At 39.8% G+C, this 14398-nt stretch overlaps 1 protein-coding gene across 1 annotated transcript in view; it reads right to left on the reverse strand.

The window, feature by feature from the left end:
* The window catches only part of GPC5 (glypican 5), a 1362776-nt gene extending 1348726 nt beyond the window's left edge, over window positions 1-14050 (reverse strand). Inside the window, exon 1 of the mRNA XM_057706978.1 lies at window positions 13878-14050. Within this exon, the coding sequence (XP_057562961.1) occupies window positions 13878-14043 (166 nt within the window). The 5' untranslated portion in view covers window positions 14044-14050. The remainder of the gene's footprint in view (window positions 1-13877) is intronic.
* Between the last annotated feature and the right edge of the window lie 348 nt (window positions 14051-14398).

Raw genomic sequence — 14398 nt, forward strand, 5'->3', positions numbered from 1 at the left:
TTCCCCTTCCCCCCAGCTCATCCTTGTGGTAAGTCAAAAAAACAGAAAAACAAAAACAAATTAAAAAACCTTCCATGTTCTTATAATGTGATCCTCTTCCTGAAATTTTTAACCTGTAAAACAAAAGAGTTGGGCCAGTTTCTCTCCTTTGGGAGAAGCCATATTGCAGCCTTATTTTCTACTATACAAACATGGCTGCTCTGCCACAGGGGAGACAAAAAAAGCCTATAGCCACAAAAAATAAGAGATTTGTACTCTCCAGTCCCAATTTTCATTTCTGTACTTCCTCTGAATCCTAGCCCTTCCTTTGTCTTCACTAGCCCTTGAGACGCCTCAATGTACTTCCAATGCATTCCTTTTTTAGTTTAAGACAGCTTTGGTTGGCCTTCTGTCACTTGACTCTGAACACATGAATTAATTTAGAAGGGAACGTTCTCAGGTTTATCATTTAGAAAGATCACCTTTAAGTAGTATGGAAAATAACTTCCAATGAAGACAGAACTGGACCAATAAACCAATACACTATCACAATAGTTCAAGAGAGAAATGTTGTTTCTATTTGACATGGCCATAACTAGGTATCCTGATTCAGAGATAACTTCAGAAATAATTCCTGGCTCTGAAGTTAGTTTAGAGCACTTCAGTACTTCCAGAAATAACCTGTGAGGAACAACTTTATTTATGGTAACTCAAGATCAAAAACCAACCTTTACAAATGGGGAGAAAAAGAGCATATGAAGCTGAAGAAGAAGCAGCCAGATCATGAAGGGTCTGATAAGCTACATCAAAGAGGTCAAGATCATCAGGATAAAGAGCGATGGGACTGCCTGTTTTCATTGCTGCCATTGGACTGAAGCCCAGAAGCCTTGAAGTTATTACTACACAGAGATGCTCAGATCATTGCGATAGCTTCATTTCAATGTTCCCATAAGTGAATCACATACATTCATAAATTTCACTAAGCACAGGGTAAATTAAAAATCTGTATCACAGAAAAAAATCATTTTTCAAGAATTCAAAGGACACATAAATTTGTAAAGTATATTTTACTTCTTAACTTTTTTCTCTTCCTAACTCTATTTTCCTATGTTATTTACTATTAATGGTATTTTGTGCATGTTGTTTTAGGGTATGTTTGCACATAAATTGACATGTAAGTAGGTTCCTTCTTTTTTTTAAGTCGAGCCATAATTTGCTTTTTCCTTTCAATAGGGCCATAAGTCACTTGTTCTTCTTTGGTTACACAGCTTTACCTCTCTCGGTTTAATGCCCACATGATTATCCATAATTTATCATTTAATAAACATTAATAGGCATCTACATTAACTGTGGATTCTCTGTGCAATAAACCTGCTTATGTATGTGCATATATATATATTAGTTTAAATTTGTCCAATTACTTTGTTAGAACACTTTCTTATAAATTGGATTTGGTAGGCAAAGGATATACAAAATGTAAATTTTGAGTGATAAGTGCAAAATTCTCCCTGAATGTAGAGACAGTCTTCATCAGTCTTCTTTCTCAGTATTTGTAGATGAGAGTACTCTATTTGCTACAATCACAAGACCATTAGATATCAGTATTTTTAATCTCTGACAACTTGATATTCCTAAGAAATTGTTTTTCCTCTGTGACTGTTGAGCTCAGTCATCCTCATATACCTTTATTAGTCATTTAATCATTTGAATTTCCTCTTTATGTTCTTTTTTCATTTCCCTTGGAATATTAGTGTCTTTGTCACCAATTTATAAGAGCTCATGCATGATTAAGGATGCTAACCTTTTGGTTGCTGTGTATTACAGATGAAATGCCATAGAGTTTTTTCCCCCTTTTATTTCACTGTGATGTTTATTTTATTTTTTGGTTATACAGAAATTACATACTCAAATAGAATCACTTTGTCGTTGCTGTTGCTGTTTTTTGTTTGTGTGTCTGTTTTTCAGAGAAAGGCAATAGGAAATCATTGACGGATCTAACATGAGAAATAAAGATAAGGTTTACTTTCATTGGGAATTAATTGGGAAGTGAACTGCAAGGACCAGTTCATTGGTCCTTGAGAGAGATGTAGACTGACTGAGAACACTGGATTAAAGCCTGGTGGTGGGTAGAGAAAACGGTGACATTTGTGAAATAGATTCTGTGAGATTTGGTTGTTGATTGAATTTGGTTGTTGATAGGTAGGGATTAAACTACTGTTTCATTCTAGGGTGTTATGTATTTAGTCATATTTCCAGCTGAAACCGAGAGTTAGCCAGCACCAGTGTTCTTCATAAAAGGGGCGAGGGAAAAGGGAGGGAAAGAAACAACTAATTAACAGAAGCACAATCACAAGACACCTGAATATGAACAGAGAGGTCATCTTTGATGAGAACTTCTAAAAGCGTTTATAAATCAACTCTAGGACAGATCTAGGTTTCCATATATTTTAATTACAAATCAAATGATCTCTGAATGCTGTGGCTTTAAATATCTAAAGTATGTAAAGTTTTACCATACAGGAAGGATCTTGAAAGGAAATAAATTGGGATCTCAAATAGAATTATTTAATAAAAATTTTATAAAGGGCAGTGTATAGGAAAACCATAAGGGATGCTGCAACACTCCCTAGCTAATAACTGTGGAGAAGGGGCTGTTATTACCTCAGAGGGGACGAGAGGAGAAAGTAGGCACCAGAATCCAGAGAGAGCCATAAGGTTACCTGAGAGGAGCTGTGTGCTTATGTAAAGGGACTTAGGTAGGCTGCAGGGACCCCAAAAGGTGAGACCTGGAATGCACCACACTCCACTTGCCCAGCCTTCTTCCAGCCACTGCTTCCCATGAGCCGCCAGAGGCAAGAATGCCTTTGATGTAGTCCAGGGACAGAGCAGGGAGAGTCCATCTAAAGGGGCAAGAAGACACTCGCCAGCACGCTCCACCTTTGTGCCTCTCTTATGGAAAAAAAGTTCTCATCCCCAACACAGATGACACACAGAGACCCAGCGGCACCATGACATGCAAGAACGTGATAAAACGCAGTAGAGAATTAACTCCTACTCCCCCCGATAACATCAATCACGGGCTGCAGAGCCTCTCCCTGCTCACATTTAATCAGCATGTTTCCAGGTAAAGTACCTCGCCCTGATCTTAATAGAATTAATTTAAATGACATTATTTTACGAAAGACCAGTCTTCAGTTCTTGAACTACGTAATATAAATAAACAGATTTGATTTTACCATAGAATTAAACTACAAATAATTAGATTATTAACTAAAATAAAGAATGAAAAGATGGACTATGTTTCTATGAGTATAGATCAATATCTGGAGAGTGAGTGAAGGGAGAAAATTATCTGAAAGTTTAGAATTTTATTAGCATGAAGAAAAAGGATATCTATTTTGCCTGCTCTCTCATCTCGTACAGAGGATTTTTTAAATGTATCTAAGAATTACATTTGTAGTAGAATTAATTATATTACTGTTTACAAAGCTTTTACACCATACCATGTGGTCCCCATAAACCACTGAAAGGGAAAGGGAACAGACAGCCTATATACTATCCCTGTGAAGAAAGAAAAACATTTTCTGAAAGGTTGAATTGTTTGCTGAAGGTCACATAGCTAATAAGTGATGTAGTCAAGACCAAGCTATTTCAGAACAAAATAAATTGGTATTCACTAAAATATGTGACCATAATACGGGACAAATTATAAGCTAAAATGTCCCATTTTCCCATTTATTTATCCATGACAACTTTTCAATGCTTTGTCATATCTACCTACCATTTTTCCTTGTTTTCTACGTAAGATATGTCCAAAGATAAATTAAATATTTAATAACCTCAAGCTTATCTGTGACCCTAAACTTAGAAAGGTAAAAAGTAACATTTAGTTCTGTTTTGCAACTAAAGCTCTTAACTATTCAAATCCAGATCCACATATATTCACCTGATAAAGAGGACTCTGAAGAACTCATAGATTCCTCAGCTTTTTGACTCTTTCAATGTTATTCCTCTTTCCTTTAACTTTTAAGTTGATCAAAAAATCTTATTTTAAAAATGACTTTTCCCCCTAGAGTAAAATGTATTCCAAGCCTGGTGGAGAACAGACTATTAATCTCTTCTCTTTATTGACCTACTTCAGTTTCAGCTCATTAAACACAGGCATTTTCAATGATCAAAAGAAAATGAACCAAATGTAACTTGGTATAACCTTACCAAATAAGAGAGTTATTCAAAAAGCAAATAAATCTGAACAGGTAATTTAATATTGACAATCTCCCATTTAAAGAGTATATATGCTATGAACAAGGACATCCAGAAATAATTTCCACGTTAATTTGATCAATGAAGTCACACTTTTGATATGCTTTTTATCCAACTCTCTTCTCAGTTCTTAGCTTCCCCCCAAAATGAATACTATACTGAAGGAATTATGAACTAAAGTCCCTTGAAACTACAAGACAAGGAAAAACAAAAGGCTAGGAGCTCTAAAAAGATAGCTGCCTAAGATTAGTTCATTATATTGCCATATAGAATTATAAAAACTAAAGCAAATCTAGTTAGCACAGAAAAGGAAAACCAGTAATTCAAACCCGTTACCCTAAAAAGGATAATAAACAACTTAAATTATGAAACAAGAAATGTTCACTAGCTTTTAAATATGACTATATTTGAAGCATATTTAAGTTAATAGCTGAAGCATATCAGAATATGCATGTCTCATTAGCACTGACTTAAGTAATCCTTCTACTTAGGTAAAATTTTCTGAAACCAATTCTAAGATATTCTAAATAAATAACCAACCACAATTCACATAGGAAAAAAATTTTTTTCTAAGATATCATTGAAAAAAAGTCTTAAAGACTAGGTGAGTAGTTCAAAACTGGAATTGTTGGAAATACTTTACAAGTTATACCTGCTACCATTCATCATGTTTTGTGGTTTAACAGCAGTTATTTTCTTGCTTGTTCTGAAAGGCTGTGGCCTCTCTACTTGCTCACATGGAATCTGGACCCCAAGTCAGCATCCTTTAATAAACAATCTTCCCGACTCAGGAATAATTACATAGATAAGTGATTTGTACTTTCTCCCAACGTGGAATTAACAAGGGTGGGAGATGGAAAAACGAAATCATTTTCTAGTTCCTTACTATTAATTTTCTCATGGAAAGAAACAATTTCCCAAAACATATATTCATATGAAACACAAACCAACCAATCCACAGCCAAATGTAAATTATAGTTGGTCATCTTTACTTCCTCCGTTCTTCCAATAACAGATCAATTAATGTTTTAAGGTAGATCAGTCACACTGTCCACATGATAACAACTGCAAATGAATCCCTTAAAGGTTAAATAATCTTCCTTCCCTCGCAAGACACCTGAGGAAACTTTCTTCCAGACATTTGTTTGGCAATTCATTTACTCTGTTTCAAAAATGTTAGCTAAGAGAGATAAAAATTTCTTTAAATTTAAATTTATAAGCATTAGATCACTTTATAAAATTTGTGGCAGAGTTACTTAAGAAGTTATTAATGCCATGTGAACAATTTATTCAACAACACAACTAAGCCCTGATCAGAATACATTTTTAAAAACCTCACCTTCTACATTTCTCATTCTGTTAATATCAGGCATTTAAAAAAATAATTAAACACAATAAATTGAGCCTATTGGGTAACTATGAATATAAGATTAATACTAAAAATAAAAATTGATTTATTAAGTTTGGCTGAATCACAGAAGAAAAAGATAAATCAATCACAGTTCCTGCTCTCAAGTAACCTACAGTTTAGCAGAAGGAAAGGAATATATTTAAAATCACTATTGCTACTTTGATTCCCAACCTTATATTGGAAATAACTAAATACTGATCTGTATGTGGTGAGGATTCCAGGACTGGTCAAGGAAAAGACAGGACCTCATGATGGCAGTAGTTTGAAATGAGCTTTATTTGTGCCACTTTGACAGGCTGCATGAGAGGGGATGTCCCGCATAGCAGGAGACCTACTGAGACATGGGTGCAGGACCACCACCCAGAACAGGAAAAGAGCAAGGGAAATCCCATGAGAGAGGGGAATTGGAGAGGGGGCTCCCATATCTACGTGATATTCCTTAGCAGCAAGATGGAAAGTTTCTGAGCCAAAGAGCTTCGAAGGGCAGTAGCAACTTGGGGTCTTTTACAGCCCCAGAGTGTGTTTTATCTATAGCTAGCAGATGAGTTCAGCCTTATGAGATATGCAAAACAGGCAGGCTCTAAGTGCCTAAAATTATGTTTACTTGAGCTCTATGTAAAGCGATTGGATGTGTAAAAATTTGAATTTGGCACTGGTGGGCTTTGGGCTAATGGTCCCAACCAGTTGTGAAAAAGTAAAAAACATAGGGGCCAATTTTTAACATTTTTTAACATTTATGTAACATCATAAAACATAAAAAATATCACTGTATCAACAGAATCTTGGACGTCCAATAACTGTGAACTGACTTCTAGAGTTTAACTTAAGAATCAGAGAGGTTCAAAAGATAAGAGGCTCATTGCAGCTTTACTAAAGTATTCAACAAACATTTCAACTGCTATTGTGTCAGGCACTGCCCTGGGCACCAGGTATTCTACAGTGAACAAGGCACACAACTGCACTGGCTATATAATTTGCAGGGCCCAAAGCGAAAAGGAAACACAGGACTCTTTATGCAAACTTCAAGATGGTAACAGCACAACATTAAACCGAGCATGGGGCCCTTCTGACTGTGGGACCCTGTGTGACTGTACATGTTTCATATTCATGAAACCAGCCTCAGTAGACATGTTCTCTATCCTCATCACGCACACAATCTAGTGGTGAAAGATCAACAGTCAAAAGAAAAGAAATATCGCACCATGAAAAGCACCATGAAGGAAACAATGGAGAATAGAGTTCAGTGAACCTTGAGAAAGGCCCCTCTGAAAAGCTGACATTTACGCTGAGACCTGAGGCTTGCAAGCCAACCTTGTGTGTAAAGGACCTATAGGTTGGACATTTATGCCAGTGGTTCTCAACCAGGACAATTTTGCCTCTCATGGGTCATTTAGCAACGTCTAGAGACATCTTTGGTTATTAGAATTGGGGAAGGCATTGCTACTGGCATCATCCAGGGGGGTAAAGGTCAGGAAAGCTTCTAAACACCTTACAACACACAGGACAGCACCCCCCCTCCCCTGCCAACAACAAAGAATTATCCAGCCCCACAGGTCAATGGTGCTGACACTGAAAAACCCTAAAGCTGAATGAATGTAGATAATGTGACCACAAAGCTATGAGTGGGGTAAGAGTTTGGTACATGTGCCTTTCATGTCCTTACCCATGTGACTTTATGGTAGCAAATATTGGAAACCTATATTTCCAACAATGGTAGAGAATCAATTAACGGTACAGTGATTCAGTAGAATCTTAGTTATTAAAAAATACATGTTTAGAAGAATGTTTATGATTCGAAAAGGCATGTTACAAAGAAAGAAAAAGTGATTCCGCATTCTTTCAAAAAATATTTGTGCTCAGCAGAGGACTGATGAGGGTGTTGAAATATTCATCCAAAGGGCTGTTAGTAGTTACTTCTGGATGGTAAAATTATTTTTGCTTTCCTCATATTGTTCAGTATTTTAAATTTTCAAGAGAAAGTAGATTCTCTCATAAAATTATGAAAGTACAAAATCTCGTTTTCTTTCTGAAAAAGTGCATTATACATTCAACTTACATGGCAACCATATGTGAACCTGATAAGGCTAATCAAAAGCTGTGATATTTGTTGATTCACAGAAGAATGACTAATCATTTTAGGATGATTTTAGCAGTACATTGGTAAAATGCGAAATTTCTAAAGCTGAAAAGTGGGAGAATTGAGGGCATAATTGGTGTTGCCTTGTCTTCTAACTGCAGGTCAGGCTTTTCTAAAAGAAAGGTAGGTACGGAAAATGGCTACTTTCTATTAAAATGAATTGCTCTTGTTAGTTAACGGAGAATGGAGTAGAACGGGTACCACATTCACAATCTACTTCAACAAAGTATGTGAATGTCTCTCATGACTCCATTTTAACAAAATGGATTTGTGGTTTCTTGAACAGTTATATCAAGAGGCCATTGACTTATAAATCATGTCTGTTTAGGAGTAGCATCTGGTTGTTGAAATGTTACTCCTGGCCTTATAGCAGTTAATGATAAAAGAAATGTTATAGACCAAGAAGCTGTTCATATTAGACAAGCCAAATTTCATACTCTAGAAAGTCCTAGCAAGCTGATAACATGATTGGGGGAGTAGAGAATATTTATAAAATGCTACTCTTAAGTTTCCTAAATTGCACCCCCCCTTAAAGCCAATTATACAAATACAGGATTTTGGACACCTGGCAAAAGGGACTTAAATTCCGGGATGGAGAGAGGACGAGGACACACAACATTTACATTTGTTAGTAAACTGACTATGAAGGAGCAAGATGTGATTAGTACAATTTGAGCCCTGATGGACAGTCATACTCTATGGCCCAAAAGGAGGAAATCATCCTCGCTTTCCCATTATTAAGCTTCACTAAAAGCCTGTATAAAAATGAAACACATCATTTTCGTAGACATCAAAGCACACACCAGATTTTCCGGAGGAGAAAGTGACAAGTTTCCCTGACATTGGAACTAGGCCTTGATGTTTACAACTCAACAGAGGTAACATGCTCAGAATAAGAAAACAATGATGAGACAAAGCCACTTGAGACATGTGATGCAGCAGGATAGCCGCAAGGACACTCTACAGTCACGAAAATGACTAAACATCCCCCTCTTTTGACCAACAAAAGTGACTACTGCTTCTTCATTAAAGAAAACTACCCCCATCTTAATCTTCCCAACACCTAGGTAAGTTATGAAGATGCCCAATTCCTGAATTGCCCTGCTTCCCTAAACCCTTGTAATCACCCAGCACAAGGCCAAATCCTATAAAAAGCCCCTCTCAACTGCCTCTAACCAAGGCACCCACTGTTTCTGAGCTGTGTGATCTCCCTTGCTGCAGCAAGTAAGACCTATCATCTTGTTTCTAGTGGTTACTGGCTGGTAGGCTTCAACACAAAGCAATCCTGATATTAATAATCTACCCAAGGGACTTCCCAGGTGGCACAGTGGTTAAGAATCTGCCTGCCAATGCAGGGGACAAGGGTTCAATCCCTGCTCCAGCCACATGCCGCAAAGCAACTAAGCCCAGGCACCACAACTACTGAGCCTGTGCTCTAGAGCCCATGAGCCACAACTATTGAGCCTGCATGCCGCAACTATTGAAGCCCACACACGTAGAGCCCGTGCTCTGCAACAAGAGAAGCCACTGCAATGAGGAGCCTGTGCACCACGATGAAGAGTAGCCCCTGCTCGCTGCAACTGGAGAAAGCCCATGCACAGCAACAAAGACCCAATGCAGCTAATAAATAAGTAAATAAATTTGTTAAAAAACAAAAAAAATCTACTCAACATCAGCCTGTGGATCCCTTTTATGGCTTTGGATCACTGCAACCATGCTGCCCAAGCAGCAAAAAGGGTTAGTTCAGGAGAAACAAGAGTCCCAACTTGAGATGACTGTCAATGAGTGACTATGGCCACCAGCCACCTGATGATGTGAATCCTTAAGCCGCCCCATACACACTCCACCTCCCTGAATACCAGACAGCAGGATGGTGGTGGGACCAGTAGCTGTGGGTGCTGCAGCTACCAGCGGTGCAGGGCAGCCTGGTTTTTTCTTAGAGTTGCCCCTAGTCCACCAAAAAAAACAAAACAGAGAGAGAATATTCATCATAACCTAATAAATACCATTTCAGATAGGTTTCTTTCTTATAGTTTCCATCAGCTCACAAAAAACAAAAATCACCATAATCTAATAAATACCATTTCAGAATTTCAGATAGATTTCTTTGCGTTTCCATTAGTTCACGAAAAGAAACAAAATGTTCACCATGACCTAATAACTATATCTTAGATAGAAACGTATTTCCCAATTTTAAAAACAATCATTTGTGACTTTTAAAAAACTAGTTATTATAAAACATATTCTGATTTCTAGAGATCCAAAACTAAAAATTCACCCTTAAAAGTCAGTCCAGTTACAATCAAGACACTAAATAAAAAACTGTAATAACAGCAACACAGTTTTTGAGCACTTACTATGTACCTGGATTTGTGCTATTTTACATACATATATTATTGCATTCCATCTATGCAACAAGCCTTTAAGAACTAATATTCCCATTTTACAGATGAGGAAACGGAGGTTCAAAGAGGACAACTGATTAACCTCGGGCACAGAGCTGCAGGTGCCAGAACCAAGTTTTGAACCCAAATGTCTATAATTCCAAACTCCATGATCACCAAGTAGATTGTTTCTCTTGAGTGTCAGTACAAAACAACCCTGCCCTCGAAGCCAATATATGATTGGATTATAATGAAAGCAGTTAAAAAAAAAACTATAGCGCACTAAAGTGTCCTACAGTATTAGAATTTAACTTTACCACATCAAGTTTACTTTTATTATCCCATTTACAGCCAAAGCTACCAAGAAAAAGTTACTTTTCACAAGCTACTCTCTGTATCGAGGAATATTCACATTTTAAAAACTAATTGATATATAAAACCTGAAAGTAGCCTTCGATTTTTATAAGCTTCTCCTTTCTGAATTATCTTCTTTTTAAAAAAAAGGAAATAATGCATGTGTGAACAATGCCTGTGTGAAGAGAATTTCAATGGGAAAGCATTATCCCTCCTCCCCAATAAATAAAATAAAAATAAAAGGACTTTTAAAAGACACTTTCACTAACAGTTCTTTTCTGAATAAAATAAACAAGAGCAAAGGGCACCTTGACTACTACTTAGAAAATAAAATCAAAACACAGGGAAATCTGTAATTCTAATCACATTCACACCTTCTCTCCTTTTTTACATTTCTCATCCAAACATCCTTAGGAGCTCAATAGGCTTAAAAGAATTGGAGCAGCCTAGAGAACAAAGGTGAGGGGAATCTGAGAAACAGCTTAAATGGCTGTTCTCACCATTTTAGTAATTTCAAATTGGGCAACACAGTTTTCAGAAAATGTAAAAGTCACAAATATAGGATGAAACTGTAAAAAGTTATTCTACCTGCTTATATTTTAAAAATGGCATTGTGGCCAGGCATCTCAGGAATTAACCACTTGTGGACAAGAAGTGCAAGAAAGCACTAAAAAAATTAACTTTCAAGGAAAACAAACACCAAATTTAAATGTATTAGTTTTAGAAAATGAAAGCCTATGTGCTAAATACATATACTTGCTAAAAAAGAATAATAATATTTGTATTCTTATGTGAGAATGACCACTTAGATATTAACTACGTTCTCTCTTGAGATTGAGGATAATTTTAGAAAATAAGATTCAACTACTATACTGTCAAGCTAAATGTTATAGATCATATATAAATACAAAAATAAAGAAAAGCATTTAGGAACCATGTGGTATGTGTGGTTTACTCAAAAGGGGAATGAAAAAAAAATTAGTGGAAAAAAAAGAGACATCAATGTTAAAAGAAACAGCTTAATATTTCCTTTAATTATTCAAATAAAAAATGACCAACAACAGAGAAACAATAAAAATTCAGAATTACATCAAATTTAGATGTGAGTGCCTGTAACTGGGTGATTCTGATTCAGAAGAATACTTTCACATGACTTTTTCTTAATGCAAATATCAAAGGAATTCAGCACCCCTCTGCACTGGCACCACTGATGTCCCTAAGAATGCAGCCCTGCATTCCCCCTCAGTAGGTGCTGCTGTGATTCCTCCATCCCTGAAACCACAGATAAAGAAAGGTACTAGCAATGGAGAATCAATCCAAAATGTCTTAGAAAAGAAGATGCCTACCATCCTGGCTCTTTTGTCATGTGTACCAAACACAAATAAGTACAACCATTTTCTTCTCCATAGGGCAGAGCTTCAGTTTCAGTAAAATGTTATGCCAGTGGTTGATACTCTGCAAAGTTCCTCTTCTAAAGAGATGAGACACACACAAGGTTCTAGAAATGTAATACCTTCTAGTCATTGTAGTACATTTAGCAGGTACCAGAAATACTGAGATATGAGGGGGTGGTGAAATCAAGGCTTTCCTGCCCACATTTACTGAACATACCAGCCAAAATGATGGGATTTGGAGGGTCAAAATCTATAATTCAGGTAAGGATTTCACAGCGCAATGCCCTCACCACATCTCCCACCTCAAAACACACACTTTAGTTGCATTAGCTACTGGCAAGTGAGGTTTATTCTTTAATAAAATAAACGCACCGAAATAAGAAGGCAGGTTTACAAGGGGGTTGTATCGTTTGAGGACAGAACAGCCCTAAGCTGAGGATATCCAACTATGCTGTTTCAAGTAGTATAGAGAGAGTAGCACTGACATATATACACTACCAATGTGAAACAGAAGGATAGTGGGAAGCTGCTGCAGAGCACAGGGAGATCAACTCGGTACTTGGCGATGACCTAGAAGGGTGGGATAGGGAGGGAGGCTCAAGAGGGAGGGGATATGGGGATATACGTATAAACACAGCTGATTCACTTTGTCGTACAGTGGCAACTGGCACAATATTGTAAAGCAATTATACTCCAATAAAGATCTCAAGAAAAAAAGAAAAGCAAAAGTGCCTAGTACCGAATAGGTATTCAAATAAATATTTGTGTGTTTGTTTAAAAGACTAGTCATGTAAACTAAAATGGATTCGGTGTGCCCAGTTTTTCTTGTGGGATGACGCCAGAACTGAGCTGATAACCAGCAAAGAAATCAAGCGAAAGAGCTAGCTCCACGGTGCTAAGATCAAGTCTCCTCACCCTACAAACTCAGGCAGAGGCTGGATTTTAGACCCAAGCATCCTCCACAAGTTCTTTGTCCAACCAATAAGCTCACAGCATTTGTCAGTGTGTTGGCCTCATAATTAGGTGCATTGCTCGAGCAAGATCTTAGCTCCAGAAACCTGCTGTTGCGTTTGACAACTAAGACCTATTCTTCCAGACCGACTGTAAACTGGAAATCCCGCCCGCGGAAGGAAATTGGCGCGGAGGGGGCGCGGAGCACAGGGTAAAGGTGCAGGCACACGCGCTAACAAGAAGCAGAATCGACACCGGCCACACTCACTGCATTCTTTCCCCTTCAATCTCTGGTGGGTCTCATCCATGTTAAGTGGCTCCCCAATGCATTCTGCTTGATCGCCTGTTGCCGGCATATCTTTCAGCCGCTGCATCCACAGTGGTTCCGAGAGACACACTGGGTAGTGTACGTTCCAGCAAGGAGAGCTTGAAGCCCGACGCGGAGGGGCGGCTAAGGGTCACGCCAGGGTGGGTGCACGGGGTCGGGGAGCTAATGACAGAGGAGCCCGGCCGCCCTTGTCAGCGCCCCATTCTCCAGTAGAGGAGAAGGCAGATTTATGTTTTTAGTATCAAACTTGCAGCGACCAACCCAACTCCGTCCACCGTAAAAGAAAGCAGCAAACCGAGGCCCCCCGGCGGGGCCCTGGGGGAGTTCCCACTCGGAACAGAAACGCGGTCAGGCCGTGCTGTCCCCCGCTGTCAGCTTTACTGACCTCTTCCAACGCACCAGCAGAGACTAAGGAGCCGGCCGGGGAGCAAACGCCCAGAGCTCGGCTCCGCCGCAGGCGGAGTCAGGGAAGCCCCGGAGCTGCGCTGCGCTCGGGATGTTCACGCGGTGCTTCCCCAGAGGCTTCGCCAGGATTCACCTTGCGCGGCCAGGGGGCCTGAGAGCTCATCTTTCCACGCAAGGCCATCCTGACAACCTGGAGAGCGCACGGCCGGCGCTCCGGACGCCCCAGCCCGCGCCCAGGCGCACAGCCGCGCGCCGACCGTCCGCGCCTTACCTGCCCGCGGCGACTCCGGCAGCCCCCTGACAGGTCCCACCAGGCGCCACTGGAAAAGTTTCCGAACTTCTTCGCAGCTCTGCACGCCCTCGCTTCGGGCAGACCCAACGAGAGCCAGAAGGAGGAGACAGCGACAGCCCACGCGCCAGGTCTGTGCGTCCATCATCGGTATCCTGGTCGCTCCTTCCCCCGCCGTGAACCCCACTCTCCCCGCGCGCCTTGCACTGCAGGCGCTGGAAAACGCTCGCGGTCGAGGTTCCCAAGAGGTGCAATCTGGCGGTGGGCGGGAGTCCGCCGGCTCTGGAACTCCGCTTCACCTGCGGGCGCTCGGCTTTCTCCAGAGGTGCCCCAAGGCTGAGACACCAGAGTTCCTGGGCAGTGCGCCAGGACTCCCTCTCTAACGGGAGCGAGATGGCGCCGCGCGAGCGAGGGAAACGGCTGGAGCCGCACCGAGCCCGCCAGCATCCGGCTCTGGCCACGGCCGCGGTCGCCGCGCGCTGGGCTGGGAGCCGCCAACCTAG

This window comes from Hippopotamus amphibius, chromosome 14 (assembly GCF_030028045.1).
Source record: "Hippopotamus amphibius kiboko isolate mHipAmp2 chromosome 14, mHipAmp2.hap2, whole genome shotgun sequence".
In the NCBI taxonomy this organism is placed as follows: Eukaryota; Metazoa; Chordata; class Mammalia; order Artiodactyla; family Hippopotamidae; genus Hippopotamus; species Hippopotamus amphibius.